At 56.0% G+C, this 13,931-nt stretch overlaps 1 protein-coding gene across 3 annotated transcripts in view; it reads left to right on the top strand.

The window, feature by feature from the left end:
• Positions 1 to 13,931, top strand: part of STK11IP (serine/threonine kinase 11 interacting protein) — a 15,814-nt gene extending 1,883 nt beyond the window's left edge. Inside the window, exons 3-25 of one of the 3 annotated variants that reach the window (XM_025891009.1) lie at positions 883 to 1,088; positions 1,278 to 1,352; positions 1,635 to 1,730; positions 2,109 to 2,216; positions 2,347 to 2,418; positions 4,557 to 4,683; positions 4,894 to 4,997; positions 5,133 to 5,228; positions 5,462 to 5,503; positions 5,688 to 5,834; positions 6,033 to 6,117; positions 6,687 to 6,968; positions 7,161 to 7,366; positions 7,679 to 7,795; positions 7,896 to 8,073; positions 9,800 to 10,030; positions 10,127 to 10,230; positions 11,226 to 11,323; positions 11,418 to 11,596; positions 11,825 to 11,906; positions 12,109 to 12,179; positions 12,690 to 12,937; positions 13,548 to 13,931. In XM_025891009.1, the coding sequence (XP_025746794.1) occupies positions 883 to 1,088; positions 1,278 to 1,352; positions 1,635 to 1,730; positions 2,109 to 2,216; positions 2,347 to 2,418; positions 4,557 to 4,683; positions 4,894 to 4,997; positions 5,133 to 5,228; positions 5,462 to 5,503; positions 5,688 to 5,834; positions 6,033 to 6,117; positions 6,687 to 6,968; positions 7,161 to 7,366; positions 7,679 to 7,795; positions 7,896 to 8,073; positions 9,800 to 10,030; positions 10,127 to 10,230; positions 11,226 to 11,323; positions 11,418 to 11,596; positions 11,825 to 11,906; positions 12,109 to 12,179; positions 12,690 to 12,937; positions 13,548 to 13,697 (3,104 nt within the window). In that variant the 3' untranslated portion in view covers positions 13,698 to 13,931. Of the gene's footprint in view, positions 1 to 882; positions 1,089 to 1,277; positions 1,353 to 1,634; positions 1,731 to 2,108; positions 2,217 to 2,346; positions 2,419 to 4,556; positions 4,684 to 4,893; positions 4,998 to 5,132; positions 5,229 to 5,461; positions 5,504 to 5,687; positions 5,835 to 6,032; positions 6,118 to 6,686; positions 6,969 to 7,160; positions 7,367 to 7,642; positions 7,796 to 7,895; positions 8,074 to 9,799; positions 10,031 to 10,126; positions 10,231 to 11,225; positions 11,324 to 11,417; positions 11,597 to 11,824; positions 11,907 to 12,108; positions 12,180 to 12,689; positions 12,938 to 13,547 lie in introns of all 3 variants that reach the window. The other 2 variants (XM_025891004.1, XM_025891015.1) reach the window with 2 other exon arrangements.

The following is a 13,931-nucleotide window of genomic DNA, read 5'->3' as shown; positions in this document are numbered from 1 at the left end:
GGGTACCTCTCTGTAATATTTTTGTAACATGTTTCGGCTCTATCGTTGTCTTAAAAAAATAGTAAAAAAATATTTCTCTATGCCTACTTCATACCTGTACTTTTTAGGTGCAGTGATGGGTACCAGGGTGATCAAAAATGTCCTCAAGGATGACAGTCTCATTAGAGAGAGCAGTTTTAACATGGAGATGGAGAATAATACCTCAGTGCTATAATGAGTGGTTATTCTTTCTATGACGTGCATTTTGGGATGGTTTGAAAATTTCTATAAGTGTGCATATTACTTTTGCAGTCAGAGAAGTAAAGGTAAAGTACGTGGGGTATCTGGCTGGTTCAGCGGTGGAGCACACGACTCTTGATCTCGGGGTTGTAGGTTTGAGTCCCATGTTGGGCATAGAGTTTACTTAAAATTAAAAGAAAAGTGAAACACCCAACCAACTTTTACGTAAAGTGAGTGATTATAGCATAAAAGGGCAGCAGTGTTACACACTGAGAAGCCTGCCTGGAGGAGGATAGTCTCGAGCTGGGCGGAGTGGAAGGGAATGTATCAGAAAATGAGGAATCTGTGAACCAAGGTGACTGTATTCCCAGCACCGTGAATAAACCAGACTCTCTTGAACAGATGGTGAAAGAAACTTTGGAAAATTTGGTTGGCTGTAGTGAACACAAGCTCCTGTCATCAGGCAGAAGAGTTAGGACTTTTTGTGAAGATAGAGGGGAGCTGTGGAAGACAATTTTGAGCAGGGAGGAGACAGTATGACCCCAGCAGTGGGAGATCTACCATATGGATTGGAGTGGGTATATCCTGGGGTCACAGAGTCTCAGAATAAAGGGAAAGACCCCTTTGTTATGTTCTGCTTCCTGTCTGCCCCTTTCCCTGCAGGTGACGTGGTCCTTTCTGGCTGTAGCACGCTGAGCCTGTTGACCACCACCCTGCAGCAGCTGAACCACGTATTTGAGCTGCACCTGGGGCCATGGGGCCCTGGCCAGACAGGCTTTGTGGCTTTGCCTTCTCACCCTGCCGACTCCCCTGTCATCCTCCAGCTTCAGTTCCTCTTCGATGTGCTGCAGAAAACTCTTTCACTCAAGGTCGCTGCAGTGGGAATGGAGTAGGATGTATGACGAGCCCAAGAGCTGGGGGGGTGGGGGCATGGGTGCAAGAAGTCTGCAGGGCCCAGATGGAGATGGTGTGAGGGCTGTGGGTGGCTGTGTGAGTGGGGAGAGGCCAAGGAAAGGGAGGTGTGCTGGCCTCGGTGACATGAGGTTTTTTTCTTTTAGCTGGTCCACATCCCTGGTTCTGGCCTCCCTGGGCCCATCAAGATTTTTCCCTTCAAGTCCCTTCGGCAGCTGGAGGTATGGAGTGTTGGGGGGTGCCGGCACACAAAGCCCAATTTGAGGCAACCTTTTGGGAATGGGGAAAGAGATGGCCCCCCTTTGGTGGGCAGGCCAGGCCTGAGTGTGTCCACCGCTCTGCAGTAATGTGGCATTCATCTCTTATGTTTAACGCTTCCCTGAACCATAGTTGGATTTGTCATCTTTTCCCTCCCCGTAAAAGAAGGAAGTGAGGTGAAGCCTCTGTCTTTTGTGAAATTCTGTCTCCCTCCCTCCCTCCCTTTCTCTGTCCCTCCCTCTCAGCTCCGAGGTGTTCCTCTTCATTGCCTCCGTGGCCTCTGTGGTATCTACTCCCAGCTGGAGACCCTGATTTGCAGCAGGAGCATTCAGGCATTAGAGGTAAGGAGGATGGGGGCTGGGCCCAGATCCCTGTTCTGAGGGACGTACAGGACCAAGCTCTGCCGTTCCCTCTTCTTTGCAGCCTTCCCTGCTTCCCGCTTCCCTTCAGACAGTGTCCTTGCCCCCGCTGCTGTGCTCCCGTAGTGCTGTGTCCCTGTCTGTACGTTTATGGTCACACCTGCCATCTTGTATTTGGTATTCTCGTATCTGTCTCCGCATTCTCCCCACAACAGACTCCTGGGGGCAGGGCCCTGGGCTTGCTTTCAGTCTGTCTCTGCAGACGAAGCTTAGTATATAGAGAACAAATGAATGGCTGGGGGACAGTGGCTTGGAGCAGGGAGGAGGGGACAGCGGAGGTAATGGAGCACCCTATCTCAGGAGCTCCTCTCAGCCTGTGGTGGTGACCTCTGCTCTGCCCTGCCCTGGCTGGCTCTGCTCTCTGCCAACTTCAGCTACAACGCACTGACTTCCTTAGACAGCTCCCTGGTGAGTGCCTCAGAGGGAAGGGGGTTTGGGGAAAGACAGGGGAGCCCTTAGGGAGGAGGGCCAGCTGGCTGCCTGGAGGTGTCTGATTCTCTGCTGCTTTTCCCATCCCCGCCCCTCCCCCCGCCGCCAGCGTCTCTTGTCAGCTCTGCGCTTCCTGAATCTGAGCCACAATCGAGTCCAGGACTGCGAGGGCTTCCTGATGGTGAGTGTGAGCAGGCTGGTTGGGGCTGGCACCACTTGGGTCTGTGGTCATTCCACTGTGACCCTCTCTCCTGGACCTGTCCCCCACCCTCCCCCAGGTAGGGCTGCATCCTGGAGGCAGTACTCTTTGGGAACTCAAGCTGTAGTGTAAGAGAAGCCTGTGTTCAAATCTCAACTCCTAAATTGTTGTGTGACTTGGGACAAACTAAGCTCTGAGTTTCTTAACTGGTCAAGCAGAAATCCTAGGAGTACTGGCTTTTATGGTATTAGAGTGGTCGTGGAGGTTGTGTGATGTTACTTAGCCTAGCATCTAGCTCAGAAAAGGTAGCTTGGGGATGATGGTGAAGAATCTTCTCCAAGTCTTATTGTCAGGGACAAAGTTGGATAGTAGTTACTGTGGTGAGAACAGATTTTAGTAATACGCTATTGTGGTAGTAATAAGCTATTGTGGTATGTAATCAGTAGTAGAACCATTTTAATTTATAATAAACTTTAGCATAAACTAAACTCAAATTCGATTTGTGCAGAGATTACTGGATGTTTTATTTATTTATTTATTTATTTTTTAAAGATTTTATTTATTTATTTGAGAGAGAGAGAATGAGAGAGCACATGAGAGGGGGGAGGGTCAGAGGGAGAAGCAGACTCCCCGCTGAGCAGGGAGCCCAGTGTGGGACTCGATCCCAGGACTCCAGGATCATGGCCTGAGCCGAAGGCAGTCGCTTAACGACTGAGCCACCCAGGTGCCCCTCCACTGGGCTTGTTATGCACCTGCTCTGTGCCAAGCTCTGTGCAATGTGCTGGGGATGTAACATTGCTCAGGATACAGCCTTGCCTTGGAGAAAATAAGATCTGCCCCAGAAGAGACAGGTAGAGAAAGGATGAAATAGGATGAAATAATAAAGATAAAAGGGAGATATTTATATATTATGTATATATGTATGTTACACATATATGTAATACATGTAATGTAATACATGCTATATATATTACACATATATACATATACAGTATATATACTATATACGTATATACAATATACATAGTATATATGTGTGTACAATATATATGCATATAATATACAATATACTATATATACATATTACAGGAACAAATAGTTGGGAAAGGGAATCTTTCTCCAGTGGGGGGAGGAGACAGTGGGTGATTTGTCCCCTAAGGAATATTTGGCAATGTCTGGAGACATCTTTGATGATCAAAATTGGATGTTGGGGGTACTACTGACATCTAATGGGTAGAGGGATGCTGCTAACCATCTACGATGCGTGGGACAGCCTGTTATAAGGAACAGTTATGTGGCTCCAAATGTCAAGAGTGGCAGGGGTGAGAAGCAATCCTCTAGGGTCTGTCTGAGCCGGGCCTTAAACACAGCTGGAGTCTACCAGGCAGCAACTAGGGAAGGCCATTCTGCTCAGAGCCTTCACTCTACCTCTGGCTTTGGGGATGGTGGCGGGGGCCAGACTGAGAAGAGATGAGGCTCTGGGTCCCCGCTGAGCAGGGAGCCCGATGTGGGACTCGATCCCGGGACTCCAGGATCATGACCCGAGCCAAAGGCAGTCGCTTAACCAACTGAGCCACCCAGGCGCCCAAGATTACTGGATGTTTTAAAGGCATAGTGAGGGAGTGGGCGGGAGAAGGCAGGGACTTGAGCAGATTCTTTCCTTGACCGAACTAGTCAGTTTTAAATCTCTGAAGTCAAGGAAGTGGAAATTTACAAAAAGCAGGAAGGGGGTGTTGGTCCATATGAAATCCGTCTGGGTCTCGGATTGCTAACTGGGGCTTGCCAGAGTTAGCCTCCTACCTTCCTACAGAGGCTGGGAGATAGGGGTTCTGTCTTCAGCTGTTGGCTGGAACAAACTAAATTCTCCTGGCAGCCTTGGGTTTTTCTAGGAGGGAAGGTAAAGGGGCTGGAGTTGTCTTCCCAAGGACATGGCCTTGAGCTATTAGGAACTATGCTAGGATTTGTTCAATTTTGTTAACGTTTGGTGAGGGGCGGGTGGAGGATGGTGGAGAGTATGCAGTCTTTACAGGCTAAGGTTGAGGCCTATTTGAAAAGAAGGCTCAGAGGAGCCCGGCTAGAGTCTGGTCAAGGAGAAAATCTTTGTCACCACCCCCTTTCAGGACTTGTCTGAGCTCTGCCATCTGGACATCTCCTATAACCACCTGCGTTTGGTGCCGAGAATGGGACCCTCGGGCGCTGCTCTGGAGACCCTGATACTGCGAGGCAATGAGCTCCGGAGCCTGCAGGGTGAGTGGGGAGTGTGAGGGGCCAGGGAGTAGGAGAGGGTGGGGCGAACATGGAGGGTAGAGGGCCAGTGTGAGACTCAGCCTGGGACCCGCATGCATCCAGAGCCTTAGGCGGGCCTACCGGTAGGTCTGAGGTGCCCAGGCTGGTCTTTCTGCTCTTACCAGCCTCCCCCCGCCATATGCCCTTCCTCCCTGCTCGCCTCCACCCCAGGCCTGGAGCAGCTGAGGAACCTGCGGCACCTGGATGTGGCGTACAACCTGCTGGAAGGCCACAGGGAGCTGGCGCCGCTGTGGCTGCTGGCTGAGCTCCGCCAGGTGTGTCCTAAGCGCTTCCAGGACCTGGGGGCCAGCTCTGCGCCTCCCCCTCCCCCCCAGGCTGATTTGGTGAGTGCCCTTCCTCACACAGGGAGGCCCGAGGCCCATCTCAAGTCTCTTCTTCCTGCCCTTCAGCTCTACCTGGAGGGGAACCCTCTGTGGTTCCACCCCGCGCACCGAGCGGCCACTTTCCAGTACTTGTCACCCCGCGCCAGGGACGCCACTGCCGGTGTGAGTGATCTCCTGTCCGCTCTGCTTTCCCTGCCCTGCCTGTCCTACCCCCTGCCCCGTCATCTGCCCTCCACCCCAGCCCTGGGTGAGGGGCCGCAGCCCTGGCACCCCTCTTGTTAGGCTGCCCCCCCACCCCGAGCCTGCTGGTCCCTGCAGGGCTAGGAGGGCTCCCCTGGGTGGGTGGGCAGGTACCCCGCCACCGACACACCCCCTCCCCTTTTATCTTTGCTCAGTTCCTTCTTGATGGGAAAGTCTTGTCACTGACTGACTTTCAGGTCAGTATGTGGGGAGCACTGGGGGTAGGCCATCCAGGATTGATTTGGGAGGACATGGCAGGGGTCCCAGGGTGGGGGTCTTTCTGGGCAGCTACAAAGTAGGGCCCATCCCTTGGCTAGCCTGGTAGGGCGGAGGTGCATCTCTGGCTCCAGCCTCGCTCTCCTTCCCGTTGTCATACGCCAGACCTCCACATCCTCAGGGCTTGGTTCCTCGGCCCCACCTCTGCCCTGGTCAGCGGGGAGTACTGTTGAAACCTCAGGCGGCCCTGACTTGAGTGACAGCATCTCCTCAGGGGGCATTGTAGCCCAGCATCTGCACCGGAAGGTTAAGGTAAACAGTGTCCTAGGCCACCTTTGCTTGGGGTTGGGTCCCTTTCTGGGGGCTCTGGGTTGTGGATGGGCTGGGAAGAGAAAGGCCTCATCCTTGCTTGTGGGTGGGGTTTTCTGGGTTACGTTGGGGGTGTGGCCACGGACGGCAGGGTGGGAGGCCCTGGCTCTTCTAGAGCATCGGTCCTGTGTCCACCTTCAGAGCCGAGTCCGTGTGAGGCGAGCAAGTATCTCGGAACCCAGCGATACAGACCCAGAGCCCCGGACTCTGGACCCGTCCCCAGCTGGTAAAGTCCTCTGCGGCCCCAGCTGCCCTTGCCCTAAGTCCTGTCTTCAGGCTCCGGCCCCAGTCTTCTCGGTAGGAGGGATTCTGTGTAAGGTGGAGCAGAGCGTTGTAGAGGGCCTCTTAGGCTTTCCTCCTTTCTAGTTTAAGGAAAAGGGAGACCACCCCTGGGCAGCGTTTTCCAGAGTGTTTTTTAAGGAACGTGAATTGTGTGGGATGTAGAGAGGTCACTTGCTGAAAGGATCTCATGGGAAAAGCTGGGCTAACCAGAGTTAAGTAGGCGTCTTCCCCCCAGGACATCTCAGGACCTCCAGTTTGCTCCCGTGTATCTCTAATCTCCCCAGCAGCGTATGCTGCCTGGTTCCGACTTGTGCGTGGGCACAGCGTTCCATAGAACGTGCTTTGGGACGTGCTGTTGAGGGGAAGCCTTGAGTCTCCCTCTGATCCCCACCCTCCATCACATCACACACCTTTAGACTTCACCCCAGGGAGCAGTTGCAGAAGAGGCTGGGGTCGTTGGGGGTCGTGGTGAGGGCGCGGGCTTGCTAAACCGTGCACCCCTCACCGGCCCAGGGAGGTTTGTGCGGCAGCATCGGGAACTTGAACTCATGAACAGCTTCCGGGAACGGTTTGGCTGTGACTGGCTGCAGTATAGGAATCACCTGGAGACCTCCGGGACCCCCGTTCTGGCTACCTCTGAGACCCCTGCCCTCAGCACACTGCCCCTGAGCCCAGGGTCTGTGCCCGGCTCTCCACCCCCAGAGAAGGAGTCGCCGCAGGAAGTGGCAGAGGAGGTCAGGCTCCTGCCGGAGCCCCGGGAGGAAGTCGAGGTGGAGGAGCAGGATGAAGTGGAAGGTGAGCACCGAGCGCTCATTCAGTGGCTGCCAGGGAGACCGGACCAAGTGCTGGCGGTGTATCCGGGCGAGTTGGGAAAACCCACACTTGGGGCGGCTGACCCCTTCTGGATGGAGGGCCACCCCATGGGGGGGCGGAGTCGGGGATACCTCTCACTTCTTTAACAGGCTTGCTCTCCTGGTCTCTCCTCAGCGGAACTGTGTCGCCCCATGTTGGTGTGTCCCCTGGAGGGGCCCGAGGGCGTGCGGGGCAGGGAATGCTTTCTCCGGGTCACTTCCGGCCACCTGTTCGAGGTGGAACTCCAAGCAGCTCGGACCCTGGCACGGCTGGAGCTCCAGAGCCTGGAGGCAGCTGAGGTGGAACCTGAGCCTCAGACCGAGCACGAGGCAGTGCTCGAGGTGAGCGGCGGCATTAGGGGCCCTGGAAGAGGTGCTGGGCCTTTTTCCGGAGCCACTTGGGACAGCACAGCTGTTGGGTACCAGGCGCTGGGTCGCGGGTTTCCCCCAGGCTCTCGTTGGTACTTGGAGCAGAGCAGGGGAGTTGGGGGGGTGAAGGCACGGCCCCAGACAGCTTGGAAGGCTGAGCTGAGGAGTAGGGCTGCTGAGCTAGAGCGTGGATGTCATTAAGAGCATTTTCATGACATCCAGAGCTACAATTTTCTTCTGTACTGTCAGCATCACCCAGATCTCTTGGATCCCCTCTGTGCGCAGGGCGCAGACCCGCTCCCTGGGGCCCCAGTCCTTGTTCTGCACTTCTCCTACATTTGCCCTGACCGGCAGCTGCGTCGCTATGTGGTGCTGGAGCCCGATGCCCACGCAGCTCTCCAGGTAACGGGGCCTAGAGCAAGGTCAGGGCACCGGGGGAGGCCTGAAAGGCTGAGGGCCAGGGTCCACCGCTCACAGCTGTGTCTGTCTCACCCTGTTTCAGGAGCTGCTTGCCGTGTTGACCCCAGCAGCCACCACGGCTCAGCATGAGCTTGGGGAAGCGAGAGACCCGCTGTGGGGCAGACTCCAGTGTCTACGTTGTGGCCATGAGTTCAAGCCAGAGGAGCCCAGGTTGGGATTAGACAGTGAAGAAGGCTGGAGGCCTCTGTTCCAAAAGACAGGTATGTGCCTTGCCCTTGACCTTCTGTCCATGGGACTCCCACCGTTTCAGAGATGATGGCTTTGAGAGAGGGAATACAAAGGGGGCACCCCAGGGAAGGAAGAAGTGGGGACCAACTCTTCTGTCTGGAGGAAAAATAAAACTGTCTCTCTGATAGATTTGCTAAAAAGAAAAAAATGACAGGAGCAAAAGAAGAAATTAGATCCTTTTTTTTTTCTCTCTAAAAGTCAGGAAATACAATCTTCTTAACTGTTGAAACATACTCATTATTTTTTCATAACTTGCAGGCTTTTTCCACTTCTTCGGCTGATAATTTAGAAACTCCATAAAAGTTCCTTAGCCTTCACTGCAGTTTCGGGTGTAGTGCTGTCCTCTGAGCATGTTTGGCTGTTGAGTAAGATGCTTTGCGAGTTGGCTGAGGTTGTCCTGCCTTGACGGACCTTCCAAGCTACTTGAGATCAAGTGGTGCCTCATGCATCTTTTCACAGTCTGTTCTTTAAATTGAGAGATTTTTTCCACTGTGGATCAAAAAGCAATGTCTTTAAAGATTCTAAAGAGAAAAGAAATATTCTCGATACCATTTGTGCTGAAATGTATGACTTTTTAAAAAATTTATCTATTTATCTATCTATCTGACAGAGAGCAAGTGAGCACAAGCAGGGGGAGCGGCAGGCAGAGGGAGAGGGAGAAGCGGGCTCCCCGCTGAGCAGGGGGCCCAACAGGGGGGTTGATCCCAGGATCCCGGGATCGTGACCTGAGCCAAAGGCAGACACTTAATGGACTGAGCCACCCAAGTGCCCCAGTATTTTTTTTAAGATTTTATTTATTTTGAGAGAGTGCAAGAGTGTGTGTGTATGAGCAGGAGCGGGGCAGAGTGGGAAGGAGAGGAAAAGAATCTCAAGCGGACTCTGCGCTGGCTGTGAAGTCTGACTTGGGGCTGATCCCATGACCCTGAGATCATGACCCAAGCGGAGCAGAAAGCAAGAGCTCGGTGCTCAACCGACTGAGCTACCCAGGCGCCCCCCGGGTGTGTCATTTTTTGGATCCTTGCTTTCCTCATTTGCAAATTGGGATCCAGAGACTTTTAATCCTATCGTCAGAGGGTCCGGCATGTGCCCATTGTAGCTGCTCAGAGTGTTTCCTCTCTCGCTGCCAATCCCCAACCTGGATTCTTTCTTTACCTGATCCGTTCACCCATCCTGACGACCCTATAGGACAGGCACTGTCATCACTCCTGTTACAGAGGAGGAACCAGGCTCAGAGAGCTTAGGTGACTTGTCATAATTGCTTAGATGACAGCTGTTAAGTGACAGAGCCTGGAATTGGACCCATACCTGGCACCCTGCCTTCCTCATCTGTTGATTTGGGGCCTTCCCACGTGGCTGGTGGAGCTTCAGAGTACATGACAGCCCGAGGCTATGGGAGGGGACCAGAGCAGTTTGGTTCTCTCTGAGAAGGCCTGAAGTAAGAAGATGGAGTATATTTTGAGGAGGTCGTGGGCCATGGGTCTGGTTTGCTCCTCCCTCACTGGGATGGAGAGCGGTTGGCTAACTGGCCTGCCCAGGAAGTGGGGGGAGGGGAGTGTTGGGAATGGTGGGGAGCATAGGAAGCTGGAGATGTTGGCCAAGGTGAATCTGAGAGGGGGTGGGGAGCATGATGAGCACAGTGGGGGGATTGTGGTGCTGTGTGTTGGGGTTCACAGGGACTGTGCCTATCCTTCCTTCCAGAATCTCCTGCTGTGTGTCCAAACTGTGGTAGTGATCATGTGGTTCTCCTGGCTCGGTCCCTGGGAACCAGCCACAGGGAGCACAGACAGGATGAACAGCCGCCAGTTCCCTCGCAGACGGCCAGTGCTGTCCGTGACCCTCCTGACCCCAGTGACCATAGCAGCAGGGCTGACGGGGCCCCATCTCAGGCGCCGGTCTCCCAGGATCGCCACAGTTGGAGCCTCAGTCCCCGTGAGTAGGGGTGAAACGGGACCGAGGTGGTGTTCGGGGAGGTGGGAGAGTGCGGTGGTCGCCCGGGCAGGCTGACGGCCCACGGCTCGCCCCCAGCCCCTGAGCGCCACGGCCTCCGCTCTGTGGACCACCGACTCCGGCTCTTCCTGGATGTCGAGGTGTTCGCTGATGCCCAGGAGGAGTTCCAGTGCTGCCTCAAGGTCTGTGCCAGCCTGGTGCTGCCCTGCGCCCCCCCCCGGCCAGAGTGCCTGCTGTGTCCCCCACAGCAAACTGTGTCAGCGCAGGGGCTCTGGAAGCCCCAGGTCAGGCGCCTGGTTTCAGCTCCCGCCGTCCCTCAGTGTGGCTACGGACACAGTCCTTGATGGCAAAGCCTGTCGGCGCTCCGCGGCGGGGATAGTGATGCCTACCTCATGGGGTGTGTCAGTGAGCGCCCATGTCGGACAGCTGCCCAGCCCAGCACCTGGCATTCAAAGGGGGCCTCCTGTCACCACTCTTAAGTCCACAGTGTTTGTCCCTCTGCGAGCACCTAGCATCTGCAAGACACTGGGATTTAGAGTAAATCCGTCTTGCCATCTGTCTTGTATTCTGGTGTGAGAAACCCGAGGATTATGAGATAGGAAAGTGCTGGAATTAGGCTGAGGCATTGGATCCAGCCTGAGTGACGGAGCCTCCCCTTCTTGGGGAGCCGATCTAAGATCTAATCCAGGGCTTGAAGGATGAGTTCTAGAGAAGGTGGGGGATGATCTGGGGAAAGGAAGCAGCACCTGTGTTGGGGGCCTGAGACAGGGGCTAGCTAGTGGGGAGAAACTGTTGCTGTCGGGGCAGCAGGGGGTGGGCTGGGGAGGGGGTAGGGGCCCTGGGAGGAGTCTGAAGAGGCAGGCAGGGGCCAGTTCAGGGGCAGCCTCAAGTGTCTGCCAGGGAGTTTGGACTTGATCCCAAGGGCCGCGGGAGCCCCGGAGGCAGGGGAGTGGCAGTTGGTTTTGTTTTACAGTAGTCCAGCGGAGTGTGGAGGGTGGGTCGGAGGGGGCACGATCCCAGGCAGGGAAACCCGCCAAGCCCGCCTGTGGGTCAGGGTGCAGGGGCGTGGCGGGCAAGGCCGGATGCATGAGCAGTGGGGAGGGTTGGGCCGTGGTAACTCTGCTCTCAGCCCAGCAGCCGCCTCCCTTGTCCCCTCTTTCTTTCCTCTTCCCCTTAGGTGCCACTGGTGTTGGCAGGCCACCCTGGGGAGTCTGTGTGTCTCGTGGTGGTGTCTGACCGTAGGCTTTATGTGTTGAAGGTGACAGGGGAGATATGGTGAGCCAGTGGGGCCGTCAGGGACAGGGCAGGGCTCCCTGTGGGTCTCACGCCGCTCACGCTTTGCCACCACTCTGGCCGTCCCTCTCCACAGTGGGCCTCCAGCTAGCTGGCTGCAGCCAACCCTGGCCGTTCCCCTGCACGACCTGAGCGGCATCGAGCTGGGGCTGGCAGGACAGAGCCTGCGGCTGGAGTGGGCGTCTGGGGCAGGCAGCTGTGTCCTGCTGCCCCGAGATGCCAAGCATTGCCGGGCCTTTCTAGATGAGCTCACCGGTGAGAGAGGGAAGAGAGAGGGAAGGGAGGTACGGGGAGGGCGGGTGGGGACCGAGGGGTCACAGCTGCCCGCGTCTAGCAGCCACAGTGGAGACAGACAGGTAATGGGACTCATCCCCTTTAGAGGTTTCTGAAATCTAGAAGTCAGGAAGGTCTTGAGAGGTGGAGAGGTTGGGATAGAAGAGATGAAGTCTCTGAGGTTCCCTGTCCCCGGCTGGCTCTGTCCAGATGTCTTACAGGCTCTGCCCCCCAGCTGGAGGAGCAGTGTCAGTGCCACAGAGGAGGAGGTGACCCCGAAGCACCGCCTCTGGTGAGTGAATAGGAGGTCGAGGCTGCGGTTGGTGGCCAGACAGCCGCTCCCGGAGCCTGGGCCATCTCTGCAAGCCCCAGCCACGGTTGGGCCCTGAGCACCTGGGCCGGCCTGTCCTCATGCCCACACCTCTTGCCCTGGTTCCTCCTCCCTGCCTCTCTCAGTATTTCCTACCCCCTGGCTGACCACGCGTTCCCCCCAGGCCTTTGCTGGAGAGAGACTCTTCCTCGGAGCCGCCTCTGTTCTTCTACCTTCGGGTGTTCCTGGTAGAAGGTGAGGCTTCTGTCCTCTGTCTTGCCCCAGGCCCCTGGCTAGGTACCCCCATTGCCTCTCTGTGCCTTCGTAGCATTTTCAGTTTCTGGAATCTGGACTTCTCTCAGGCACACCCCAGGGACAGCCTCGGTCTTCTGGCCTCTCTTAGTGGGGCCAGCAGGTTTCCTGGGTCCTCAGAGACCTTTGCTTTGGGGTACAGGCTTTCTGTGAGGGGGAGCAGATGGGCTGGGGTCTGTTCCACCTAATCCGGTCAGAGGAGGCAAGCGGATCTTTCTCATGGGCTGGGTTGGGGGCAGGTTCCCTTTGTCTTGGGCCTCAGAGGTTTTGGAGGCTAGAGATGCCTGGAGTTTGGAAAAGGGAGAGTCCTGGCCTCCAGAGGCACAGGCTGCTCTGTGACCACCTTGGCAGGTGTGTTTCACCCCTCTCGAGTGACACCGAGAGCCTGCCCCGGGGATCTGGGCTCCTCTCTGGCTTTCCACTCTGGGCCTTGCCCTGTCTCTTTCCCTCCAGGCCTTGCAACCTGCCCTGTGTCTCTGTTGGTGACTCTGTCCACCCTGTACCTGTTAGAGGAAGACCCTGCAGGCTCCCAGGCAGAGCCTGCTCTTCCTGCGGCACCTGGTGAAGCCTCTGAGATGCCCCTGCCCTCGGGCCTGGGCCCTTCTGTGCACGTCAGGGAGCAGTGGCCTCTCAGCAGCTTGAGCTCGGTGCTGCTGTATCGCACGGCCCCAGGGGACCTGCGGCTGGTCTTCTACGATGAGGTATGTGTGAGAGAGAGAGGTGGGGGGGCAGTGTGGAATTGTGATGGGCAGTTGTGGTGGAAGGAACACAGAAGTGGGGCGTGAGGAACTGCGGGGCTTGCTGGGTTTGGAGGAGCAGCAGGGAGAGAGGGTGGCAGTTGGAGCAGTGGAAGCCCACGGACCTGGGGCCCAGCTTGTGTTAGCTGGGAGGCCTTCAGTGACCCACCGGCGGCTGCTTGGCGTTTGCATTTGAATGGGCGCCCACGTTCCAGCCCGCTGCTCTTCCCAGCCTCCTTAGGCCTATTACAGGTGGAGAAACCGAGGCTTGGGGGCATTAGCCAGTTTGCCTGGGTCACAAGTGGTCAATCCAGGAATTGAACTCCAACCAGTTCCTTGGAGTTGATTCCAGAACTTACGTTCTAGAAAACAGGGTGGATTAAAGAAACAAGATAGTAAATGTGGAAGCCTTCTGTGGGGCGGGGGGGTGCCTTCAGTAGGTGTTGTGCTTCAGAAGCTCAAAGTCTCGGTCTTCTGTGGAGGGACACAGGCTTGGGGAAGGAAGCAGGCCTTGGGGCAAGGAGGGGTGGCGGGTCCTCCGCGAGTCTCCCCTCACTGCCACTTGCTCTGCCAGGTGTCCCGGCTGGAGAGCTTCTGGGCCCTTCGTGTTGTGTGTCCAGAGCAGCTGACAGCCCTGCTGGCCTGGATCCGGGAGCCCTGGGAGGAGTTGTTTTCCATCGGACTCCGGACTGTGACCCAAGAGACCCTAGAGCTTGATCGGTGAGGCCTCCCTGCTAAGCCCGCTCTGGCCTCGGGAGCCATGGCTGTGGAAGCTCTCTCTCTGGACTCTGGCTGCGGCCTTCTCTGGGAGGCCCCAGACGACCCACGGCTCAAGGGCAGGCTGAGAGATGTCGCCTGGCCTGGTCTGGCCCAAGGGGACAGGCTCCATGGTCGGTAGGAATGTTTCTCCTGCACTTTGTCTCAGGTATCAATAAAAGTGTTTCCCTTTTGGATGCCA

This window comes from Callorhinus ursinus, unplaced genomic scaffold (assembly GCF_003265705.2).
Source record: "Callorhinus ursinus isolate GAN/ISIS: 27379988/994484 unplaced genomic scaffold, GSC_fseal_2.0 scaffold2, whole genome shotgun sequence".
Lineage (NCBI taxonomy): Eukaryota > Metazoa > Chordata > Mammalia > Carnivora > Otariidae > Callorhinus > Callorhinus ursinus.
The sequence above is the reverse complement of the archived record's forward strand: the minus strand, read 5'-3'. Positions and strand labels throughout refer to the sequence as shown.